Raw genomic sequence first — 12,459 nt, 5'->3', positions numbered from 1 at the left:
ATCTAATAGTCGTACACAGAAAACCTTGCCTTTGAAGTTTGATCAACAAATAGCTCGTCTGGGCCCTAAGAAAGAATGCCACAGGACGACAACCAGTCTACAATTTCTGATAATTGACTGGGACAGCAAAGCCATGTGAAACCATAACGCCATGAGCCATGTCCCTCTCTGTTTTAAGTCTTCACTCACAATTTCACAGAATTCTCTTCCTTCTCTATCAATCCTTGTTCTTTGATATGTTTTTTTTTTTTTATACCACTAAACCTCTTATTCTTCGAGTTCTTTTCATACCACAAATCAATAAACTTCATCAGCAGCAGCCACAGATGTCCCAAAAGGCCATTTGGCTGTTTATTGGCCCATCAAAATCTAATTATACTATAAAACCGTAGCTATAGGTGTTGGATTTTAATCTCATAAGAGATTAAATCTAATGGGTATGATTGGTCAATTACATGAGAAATTGCACCTGTACACTTGTTTGAAAAAATCAGTTTTTCACTTACAAAAACCTAGTTTTGAACTTGTCCCACATTGGAAAATCATAAGTTTTGTTTTCAATATTTCAATAGGAGTTGGTTTACACTCCTTAGAATTAGTAGAGGAGAGTATGGGGATTCAATACTGCGCAATGCGCGCGTGTGTGGCGCAATGAGACGCTTTAGAGGTGCATTTTGCTTGCATCTGCGTGGCTTGCGATGGGCGGCTCTGGTTTTGGTACGTTGATGATCGTTGATCACCATTGATGAGATCAACGGTCACAATTCGATTGGGTGTGATCAAGAGGCACAATTCAAAGTTAACAGTTAACTTTTTAAACAGTCACAATGGTTGAAATTGTGACTGTTCAAGGTGTCTTCTCTAAACCAGCACCTACCTTTTCCTTATACCTCTTCACAAATTATTTAAGGAGCATGAATCAGACTCTAAAACACACAATTTCAAAATTCACTATCTCTCTCTCTCAGTCCGGTCTGCTACAGCCTCACAGAAGGTTTCTTTGGAGACTGTTCAACTTTGCTGGTTGTAGATTCTCGCCCAAGGCTCTGTTGTATCCTGGGAACGAATTTGCCTGTAACCCAACAGCAAATTCAGTAAAACTGAGTAGGGGAAAATAACGTTCTAAAGACAGTGTCTTCAGACGCGCCTCAGAACTTCTCCTCGTAAGTTACAGTGACCCCATCTTCCCCAACAATAGGTCTATAGCTACAGTCTTACTATGGATAGAAAACTGTAGATGATGTTCGCATGGCTATAGGTTTTAACTATAGATGGTAAGGTCCTTAGCTAAAACTTTCCTTTAGCTACGGTCATTGTCCATAGCTAAAATCCAAGATCACAATTATTAACACCTATAGCTATGGAAAAAAATTGTAGCTAAAACCACCTATAGCTACGGTTTCTATGTTGTCCATGGCTGATGTTCTATAAAATGATAACTTTTAGCTATGGATTTTGAAGGTGTTCGTAGCTATACCACAAGAGAAGTAAAAGTAAAAAACTTGAGCTACGGTTTCTGTAGTATTCGTAGCTAAATGTTATAACCTTTAGCTATGGATTTTGAACGCATTTGTAGCAAAATCTAGGATATGGTGGCGGTATAGATCATAAAACTGAAAACTGTTGCTATAACTATATCCCAACCATTGTTGCAAACTTATGGTGGTATTTTTTTGAGATCTATTGTGGCAATTATGATTGCTACTATAGATTTATGCTTTTAAGAAATATTATATACTTGTTCAAAACTTTAAATACAAAAACCTAAATCATTTCTTATATATAGTAGAAACATGTCCATTCATATATTACATAAAACTTGCATGCAAATTTCTAATAATAAAAATTAAATTATAAAAAGTAAAAAAGTTACATCTCAAGTACAATTTGCACACATCCATAGGTTCAAAATACATTATAAATTCAATCTGCTTGAAGAGATTAAACTACAATTAACATTTGAAAATCTGATCCAATATGTCTCCATCTAAGCATCTAAAGTTGCTTCTTCCGTTCAACCTATAAAAATATAACAAGAAAAGAAATTAGAATTCCATGAAGTGCTTTTATGAATTCACCACTCAAACAATTCATAATACAAACAAATTGCAACATTAACTAAAAAAACCTTGTCAATTTGTAGTTATTATTCTGTAAAAAAGCATAATTCTATAATTTGTAAGCCATTTTGCAATGCAACCAATTATTTCTCAAGTAAAATGAAAAACCTACTAGCACTAGAAATTAAAAGAGAGAAGTGTCATGAAGACCTACTAGAACTAGGTGCTCACATTTAGTTCTTCAAAGTGTCATAAGAGCTAATGCTTTTAAACCTCTAGAAGAAAAAAAAAACAAACTTTGCTAACGTTCAGTTTGGAAAGAGTGCAAATGCAAATATGTATAGTATAAATACGTAAATAATCATACAAAATACAAGATTTTGCACTCTACATATTTGTATTTGTTCTCCTTCCAAATAGATCCTAAAGTGTTAGTAGGCTAAGCTTAATGCAAAATTTTGAGTTTTAGTCAACAAACATTGCAGGATTTAAGAGAAGATAAAAATTTAAAGGGATAGATCTCAAGAGAAATGGGGGCTCCATCCAATTGAACCTCAACTATGTATATTTTGACCTTAACTCATCCTCCCAATTAAAGTTTGTTAAGTTTATATCAAGAATCTTTAATACTACACTTGACAAAAAATTGCTTATTATTTAATCTAACATTCCATTTTTTGCAATCTCTAAAATCAAGTCATTGGCTTTAATCAAGCTTGGCTAAGTAGGTCTTAGTCCATAAATGCTAGACACTCAACTAAGTTTGAAGCCAATTAGGGGATGGGAGGGTGCACGTGATTCCTACTAGCCATAACATGGGCAACCGTTTTGTCGGTTTGCTGCCACACCTCCTACTTGGAGGGGTGCTAAATGACATCAACAACTTGGAGGGGGTTTTATCATTTAAAATAGTAGCAAAATCCACAGTTATGCTACACTGGACATGTAGATAATAACTTTTCTATGGATAAACAAAAATTTAGAAAACAAACCAACTTAAAAATTCAACAAAGATTGCAGAACCTTCACAAGAGATTTGAATATATCAAATCTTATAAAACCTAAATTACAATTGAACATCCAACAAAACCCAAAAGGGAAAATATATACCAAACCTAAAACACTAGACCTGCTCATGGGCTGGGTTGGGTTTGATTTTTGTCAAAATTAGAGTGGAGCTCAGCATGAAGCCGGAGCCTGATATGGTATAAGTCAAGGCCCGAAGCCCGACTCATAAGCAGGTCTAGTGACCACAATGTATCCTTTTCACTAAAACCCATCTACCAAGAGTAAATTATAGAGCTCTGACCTCACAAGATGAAGTGAAGTTACCTTAGATGTATAATTCTATAAGTAGGAAACTGTGAAGTGACGGGATCTGTTTCTCATAAATGGGCACCTCACAGGCACATCCACCATGGATTGGGAATATCTCCCGTGAATAATAACTAAGAAGTGTGGGAAATGTTTCCAATGCATGATAGGATGTGCATGTGAGGCCTGTAAGGCGCCAGGTGTGAGGAGCATCTACAGCTTTATTTGTACTTGACCAAGATTTATAGGCACATCTGATATTACACAAGTAGTATTTTCAATCACAGACAGATCTTCCAAAACTGTTTCAGTCAAATGGTCAAGAATGAATACATTCAAAACAGCAAACATTGAATTAGGTAAGTCTGAACTTCGTTGCTAAATTTGATTGTAAATCTGCTCAAGTTTGAATGAAGCCTTTTCCAACTATTCTTCCATAATAAATTAAACTTTAACAACTCTCTCAACTATTGAAACATTACAGATGAAGTCGATTGAAGTGGATTGCTCTCTTTTGAGTGCCAAATGCTGTAACTTTTAAATTCTTTCATAATAAATTAAACTTTGACAACTCTCCCAACTATTGAAACATTACAGATGAAGTCGATTGAAGTGGATTGCTCTCTTTTGAGCGCCAACTGTTGTAACTCTTAGCACAATCCTTTTTGGACGGTTTGGCCTAATGGTAATTACTAAAATCAATACACATAATTTATTTCAGTTACCAGAGAAAGATTATTAGAATTTGATTTCAATATAACAATTTTTTTTTTTTCAATTACCAAAAGAAGATGATTGGACGGTTCTCTCAACTTTGCAAGAACCTTATCTCCATACCTCTTCAGGTTTGCAAAAAGCCGTTTGATAACTAAACTTGCATCATGTAAAAGAGGTAATTATTGGTCGTTCTCCAAATAAGCACTAAAAGAGAATGTAAAATAACATTTTTTACCATGGGTTACAAGTGCCAACGGTGTTCGAAAATCTGATTTCAAATTCAAGATTCTACATAATTGAATCGAATTCGGATAATTCGAATATCTAATTTGTCGAATTCGGATGTCCTATTCATACCAAATAGTTAATCAGATTTGAATTCGGATATGGCCTGATTCAATTGGATAAATATTCAAATTCGACTGATTATTTAATTCTTATATAATATATAAAATTTTTAAATGTTTTATATAATTTATATATAATAATTAAATTATATAAATAATTTATATACTTTATATAAATAAAATATTTATTTTATATATTTATTAATTACCTAAAATAATTAATTAGTCGAATTTGAATCGAATCAAATATTCGAATATTTAATCAGATTCAAATTTGAATATTAATTTTGATATCGATTGGATATCGAATCGAATTCGGATATTGAATTTTTTAATCGGATTTGAATGAATCGAATTCAATCCTTTTACACACCTAACTTTTACAATACTTTTGTGGCTTTTGACAAATAAACATTAAATGAAGATGTAAAAAGATATATTTGTCATTTATGATTTTCCAATTCAAAGTTTACAAATGGGATATTTTATGTCTAATGAAAAATCCAAAAGCTAAGACACCTATTTTCACTTTTATAGATACTATATATATAGATTTAATGTAAATTTGTTTCATGGATTTTTTGGTTCAAAATTAAATTTAGTAAGAAAGCAGTTAATGTGTGTCTTTAGTTATCTTCATTAGTTAAATTTTGAAATTGTTATCTTTTTTTCTTTTAAACTTGATAGTTGATCTCATGCTAAGTACATTTTCTTTTTGACTTTATAAGGCTACACAAATGGGGAGTAGCCATTCCCCCAAACCCATAACCACAACCTTGGTGGCAATAGGGTTTGATCCCAAGTCTCCACTATAACTAGCTCACTAAGCCACCATCACTTGGTTCTCATGCTAAGCAGTTAATATATGTACTTCTCCTAATATATAAGTTGTATAAAAACGAATAAATTCGATGCTCAATGGATACAGAAAGAAAATAATATTATTTTTTTTTCACTATTTTTCCGTTGAACAATACATTTTTAAATATTATCCCGTGCATTGCATGCGTCACCGCTAGTAATATAATTAAAGAGAGACAAACTACTTCACATGACACTTGAACAACTTCATGATTCACAAAATGTGTTGGTTCATATGCTCTTTGGGCCTGTTTAACGACATTTCTCATCACGGATTAATACAACAGCTTTACTTTGTCCTCTTAACTATTCACCAACTCAATTTGAAGGGCAGCAAACCCATGTGATGGTGTTTTGTACAAACTACATTTGGTCCCATAGCCATTATGAGCCAATATTATCAATTATCTATGAACCCAATAATTAAAATAAAAATATAGATTTAGATCTAATAACAGATGGAAAAAGAAGATTTGCTATTGAATGGTATTTTCAATTTCCGTTGGGAGAAATTCTCCCTGGTGCTATACAGAATGTAAATTTACAATGTTGAAATGTCAACAATATACTTTGGAAAAATAGGGACATTGGTTTCAATCTCAATCCCCTCCTCAACTTCAATTACAATGTCTTTTCATTTCACCAGAAGCTACGAAATTGGAGAGTTTGGATTTAATGCTGGCCCATCTTCCATTAGCTTTGAGTGAAGAATCATTCTTTTGGATCCAAAGCTGCAGCCCTTTGAGCTTATGAGCCTACAGAGCTTGTGGCATAGATTGACAACCGAAGAAAATTCTATGCATTGATTCATTTCTCTACCACTGGCTTTTCTGAAGATCTTGTGTTACTCCTCTAACAATCCATTCAAAAGGTGAATGAAAGTGTCTTCTTTGCAAGGAATCATTAGGCCACCCATTGGATGATCAAACCCAAACTCTTCCTCGACCTGACCTAACAATTCTTGGAATGAAGGATGATTCAAATAGGATACTGGAATAACAAACCTCTTCTTTTCTGCTTCTCCTACATAAACCGCCAAATGACCCTTGGGAACATTGGCTGTTGTTGACCAAAGCGATTGGTTCCTCCCTCCTGAAAGAGAGCGGCGAAGAATCTCCTTTGTGTGAAGCAAACTAGGCAAGCGGAAGCCCATGGTTTTCAAGATTACTTGGCGAAAAAAAGATTCACAAGATATTGATCTCGGCAGTTGGTATTAGAAAACACAGAGAGCGTCAACACTGATAGATCTATTGGAAGTAGAAAATGAAAGATGCACTTTCCCTCAGCATGTGCATATATATATATAGAGAGAGAGAGAGAAGAGCATTCGCAAAAGAGTGGCTAGCAGGAGAGCCCACATTTATTCATATTAGGTCTTGTAAGGGACATCCTACATGTGAAATCACATGATTTTGCCTTTTAACCCATTTCCCAAAATTTGTTGAGAGTGAATACACTGTGGCCTTAAGGTACCAATATTACATGGTTTCATGCCCCACTGAACCCACTTGAGTAGACATGAAGAGTGAACAACTGATTGATTGTATATCGCCTATATATCCATTCCATGCGTGTTGCCTCTTGCTTATGAGTCAAATACAGTGAGATGACACATGTAATAGTCTTCATGATAACCAAATTGCACCTCTAAACCGAAAAAAGGGACAACCAGTCCACAATTTCTGATAATTGACTGGGACCATGTAACGCCATGAGCCATGTCCCTCCTCATCGTGGCCCATGTAACTCTGTTTTAAGTCTTCAATCACGCTTATTGTCACAATCTCTCATCAGTTATTGACAAATCACAAATCATAATCTCCAATGTTCTCAGAATTCTCTTGCTTCTGTATCAATCCTTGTTATTTGTTTTCTTATTCTTGCAATATGTGTGCATAGAAACCATGGGAAGCAGCTTGCCTAGATTGGTTCATGCGAAAATAATACTTCGACGCTCTTTTCATACCACAAATCAATCAACTTCATCAGCAGCAGCCACAGATGTCCCAGAAGGCCATTTGGCTGTTTATGTTGGAGAGACCCAGAAGAAGCGGTTTGTTGTTCCAATATCTTATTTGAACCATCCTTCGTTTGTTAAGTCGGGCTGAAGAAGAATTTGGCTTCAATCATCCAATGGGTGCTCTCACCATACCATGCAAAGAGGATGCCTTCATTAATCTCACATCTCGGTTGAATGGCTTATGAGTATTAGCAACAAAGATTTGTCTGACCAAGAAATTGTTTGGCCCCGGCCAGTTCAAAATTTTGTATAGCAAAGGAATAGCCATTTTTTCGTAAATAGCTTTCTTGTGGAAGAGATTCATGGAAGAGGAAAAAGAAATATCTTCAGTACCAAATTTTTAACATCCCCTTGAATTAACCCTTGACAATTAAGTATGAAATTGTTGTAAAAGTAAAATATATTACACATACTATAGAAAAACTGTCGCTAAAAGTCTTCAAAACTGGTATTAAAAGTTTTACCAAGGTAAAATAATAATTAAAGAGGTATCGCTAGAAGCTCTAACAGCAGTTTTTATGGCAGTTGGTAAAAACAAAAAAAAAAAGATGCCGCTAGCGGCATTCGCGACTAGCAACAAAACAACTATCGCTACACATGCAAGGCCAGATTCAACTAAGGTACACTTGAACAAAATTCAAAACCTACTTGCATGGAAAAACAAAACCTAATGTCATCAAGGAATTTTGAATTTTGAACACGATTGTGCAGTTATGCATTTCTGCCATAATAACCTTGAAATTCTGTAAAGTTCTATTTTTCAAAGTTACAAGTTAAACCCAACCTACCTTACTTTCTAAATGGTTGTAATAGTCTTGCCAGCTATCAAAGAGCCTACTATGGATGAATGGAAGGCCATCAATGGTCCTACACATACAATGGATTGTTGACATTTGCTACAACCCAGAAATTAAAGGTATTAACTATAAATATTTATAGTCTGTTTGATTCACAATTAAAATCAGAATTAGAATCGGAATGGTCTATTCTCATAGTCTGTTTGATTTATATCAAAATGGAAAATAGAATTGGAATCAATAGGAATAGAATTTCATTCCCCAGGGGCAGGAAATGGCCATTCCCTCAAACGGGGAATGCTATTCCAGCAATAATAGGAATGGGATTCTGGTTCCACCCAATCAAGCTATTGGATTCGGAATAGCTCATTTTGATTCCGATTCCAAACCCTTATTCCCGCGAACCAACGGGGCTCAGTATTATAAAGGAGTGAAATCATCGTGTAGGAGAGGTTTAAGCAACTGTCAAAAAACACGAGAGGTCCAACTGTTTTTTGGGCTGGATTAGGGCTTTCTTAAAAGTGCCTAACCTCGAGGTTGAGTACAACTGGATAATATATTATATAAAAAATATATAATAAATAATATATATATATTTATATGATATGTTTTTTCTTTATTTCTGTTTTTTTTTTTAATTCATATAAGATCTTTCATTCATTATGGGTTTTAAGGTCTTTTAATATAAATGAAACAGTTTTTTTATTGAATAAAAAAAGAAAAAAACCTTTGTACCAAATTTCTGGGTGGGCTTCGGGTTTGTTCAGGGTCAAGACCACGCCCAATGATTGAGCTGGTTTCATGTTTGGGCCTGTTAATACAAAGACAAAGCCCAGCTTGAACCCAACCCATATTTGGCCTATGAATATGTTACGATTAGACCATTTTTTGTGATTTAAAATCTCTTAAGACTGCGTTTGCTACCCGATTCAATTTTGCAGGTATTAGTTAAACATGTAATTTTACATCGATTTAAAATACATCGATAATTGATAATCAATGTAAAATTACATTTTGCTGTTAAATACACCGATAGTCGATGTAATAAATACATCGAGATTATGATGTATTACACCGCTCGCTCTTTCTCTCTCTTCTCCTTCTCTTCTTCAGATGTGACTAGCCCTTTATGGCGCAACCATAACTACTAGCTAGAGCCAGGAAGGCAAGGTTGACAATCGATGAGGATAGAGAGGCGGCGACAGCAGTGGTTTGAAAATAGCGTCTTCCGACATGTTTGTCTTCCTTTCAACTTTGGCTGTTGTTCTGTTTCTCCTTCCTATACCAGCTTCCTCACACGACGCGGCGAACCACAAACCAGTCCTTGAATACCACGGCGGTCCTGTCCTCAACGGCGACCTGAAAATTTCCTCAACGGCGGTACCGTCGGCCTCGTCCAGGAATCAGCCATCCGCAAATTCATCCGCTCACTAAACAAAGACAACAGACGTGGAGCCACATGTGTTGGCATGGTGGAAGATGGTGGAGAGCTATCAAATTGCAGTCCCCGGAGGCCCCAAAACAAGCCTTATGCGCGTTGTCAGGAAAATAACCGACAAGTCATATTCCATCGGCAAAATCTTAACCCAAGATTTCATACCAGGTCTTATCAAGGAAGCAACCGGCGGATCCACACATTTGGTGACTGCCATCTTCGCAGCGAAGGATGTTTCAGTGCAGAATCTATGTAGTGGCAAATGCTGAGACCATGGGGTGGTGGGCACGGGGCCGGACGATCAGCTGTACACGCTGATCGGGAATCCGATGCTAGAATGCCCTTAAGCATGTGCTTGGCCGTTCTATAAGTCCGAGCTAATGATCCAATGCCTCTGCCAATGCAGCCACCGAACAAGGATGTGGGCGCTGACGCCATGTTCATCAACTTTGCTGCAGCCCTGGCTATTCTCGTCACCAATTCTACCTCAGTTTGGTTTGAGGGATTGAATCACACCATGGACAGAGCAAAGTTTTTTACCAGACGCGTCTTCACCACCGCTCGTGGTGCTCTGTTTCTTCGCCGACAGGCAAGGACTGCAATCTCTCGATTGCAGTGGACTTTTACATCAATGATTTACCAAAAGAAAAGAGTGTTAAGCCGGACAAACATCCGATTCCCATTTTACACTCTCATGAACCCATCGATGTAATAATCCTCATTGTAAATTTTACACTCTCATGAACCCATCGATGTAATAATCCTCGGTGTAAATTTAGATTTTAAAAATACGAAGTATGAATTGATTATGAAGTTTTATAATACATCTGGAAATTGTAAAGTAATTAGGAAAGAAAAACTAAGATTGATATCAAAACAACTAATCTTGCTAGGGTCGGATTCTTCTTGATCTTGATCTTTATTTTGATAGGATCAAACACTCTTGAGCTTGATCTTCACCGTTGGATCTTCTTGGATCTAATCCATGAGTCTTGGAAGTCTTAGATTATCTTGATCTCTAGGATTCTTGATTATCTTGAATTCTTGAATTCTTGATAGATCTTGAATTCTTGAATTCTTGAATTATCTTGGAATAATCTTGAATTTTTGAATTATCTTGGACTCTTGAATTTTTAATGTATTTTGAATTCCTAAATTATTTTGAATTCTTTGAGTTCTTTGGCTTATCTTGAATTCTTTCCATAAATTGTCGCCCATATGATGAGATGGACCTCCCTGATAAGATGGGCCTCCATCAGAACTGTTGTGAATGTAGATTTGTACTCGACCAATCATTTATACTTTATAATCGCATCTGGTATTGATCTTTCTCCAAATAAGCATTAAATGAGAATGTAAAGGACATTTTCAACATTAGGTACTTTTCCAATTACTAAAGATAATAGAAGGTACTTTTGTCTCTTTTGTAAAATAAACATGTAGAAAGACATATTTGCCATTTATGTTTTTCCTATTCAAAGTTTACATATGGGATATTTTTTTGTCTAATGAAAATTCCCAAAGTCAAGACACTTGTTTACAGTTTTATAGATATTATAGATAAAGTTAATATAGATTTGTTTCATCGATTGTTCTGATTTAATAGTAAAATGCAGTAAAACATAAGCAAATAATCTACCAAATAATTAAGAAGTTCCAAATCCAGCCATAGGTGAAAAAGCCAATAATTAAAAAAAATACAGATTTAGAACTAATAATAGATGGAAAAATAAAGACGATTTGCTATTGAATGGTATTTCCAATTTCCATTGGGAGAAATTCTCCTTGGTGCTATACAATGTAAATTTACAATGTTGAAATTTCAACAATATTCTTTGGAAAAATAGGGACATTGGTTTCAATCTCAATTCCCTCCTCAACTTCAATTACAATGTCTTTTTTATTCACCAGAAGCTACAAAATTGGAGAATTTAGATTTAATGCTGGCCCATCCTCCATTAGCTTTAAGCGAAGAATCATTCTTTTGGATCCAAAGCTATAGCCCTTTGAGCTTATGAGCCTACGGTGTTAGACAGTTTTGTATGCCCTTAGCTTCAATCAAAATTGATGTACTTTATGAGTTTATTGTAAATGAATGAAAGTGCATATTTGATTCATGTTCCCTTGGTATGTTTCTGTGTAATACCCTTAAATTGGACACTTATTGAGACTTGTGTTAGTTTAGAATGTTCACAGCCAGTGGGTCGGTCAGGGGAGACCTATCATGACAAGGCTGACACTGTGGTGCCACCAAGTCGGTTGGGGTGGCTTGTCTCAGCTACCGGGGTGAGACCCTAGGCACATACAGTGTGGGATTAATTGAATCTTTGTACTGGACCAGATTTCTAGTATTGCCCTGGACCTTGGAGATTGATGGACAAAACTGAAAAGTTACACCCGAACCCTAGACTCGATTATGATACTGCACTAGGTGTCGGATCGGGGTGTCTTTGTTGTACCAATCAGTGAGATCCTTAGCGGGGTCAAAACCTGGGTATGTTGGGACAATCCGAGAATTCATCTGAGTGGGTGATCATAGTGACAGAATCAGCCCCTTTGTCGGACAAAGGTAATGATCGGGGATGCGCTCTCACTGTTGGAAACCAAGACTACCGGCGGCCGATTTCAACCGTTGAAATTTGTTTTGCAAAGTATATTTTATATGAGATATAAAAGTATATACATTATGGTTTCTAAAATGTTTGCAAAAAGGTTTTAATTCCTGGGATCCATATAAGTGGAGAGTGCAACACTGTTCCTTGCAGCCGAGGGAGAGGTCCTCTCTTGTCGGGCAGTGTAAGATCATTATGGGCTGAAAGGTTAAGTGTAAGACCATTGAGGATAATACCTGATGGGCTAATCTTGCATCTGCCCACAGTCCCTGGGTGTTACAAGGTGGTTTGGCCCA

The 12,459-nt window shown here is 35.9% G+C and overlaps 1 protein-coding gene and 2 pseudogenes across 1 annotated transcript; 2 read left to right on the top strand and 1 right to left on the bottom strand.

Annotated features, from left to right (window-relative positions):
• Window positions 1-5,771: 5,771 nt before the first annotated feature.
• LOC148849003 (auxin-responsive protein SAUR21-like) lies at window positions 5,772-6,587 on the bottom strand. The gene has a single exon (XM_088951563.1). It carries the CDS (start codon window positions 6,450-6,452, stop codon window positions 6,144-6,146), a length of 309 nt encoding a protein of 102 aa, XP_088807689.1. The 5' UTR covers window positions 6,453-6,587; the 3' UTR covers window positions 5,772-6,143.
• A 616-nt stretch (window positions 6,588-7,203) lies between these two features.
• Window positions 7,204-7,504, top strand: LOC148849002 (auxin-responsive protein SAUR23 pseudogene; annotated as a pseudogene).
• Window positions 7,505-9,307: 1,803 nt separating this feature from the next.
• Window positions 9,308-10,396, top strand: LOC148849001 (protein EXORDIUM-like 4; annotated as a pseudogene).
• Window positions 10,397-12,459: the final 2,063 nt, after the last annotated feature.

The sequence above is a fragment of the Nelumbo lutea genome, chromosome 6 (genome assembly GCF_056320005.1).
Source record: "Nelumbo lutea isolate HS-2025 chromosome 6, American lotus-T2T, whole genome shotgun sequence".
In the NCBI taxonomy this organism is placed as follows: Eukaryota; Viridiplantae; Streptophyta; class Magnoliopsida; order Proteales; family Nelumbonaceae; genus Nelumbo; species Nelumbo lutea.
This window is presented reverse-complemented; position numbering and strand designations above follow the sequence as displayed.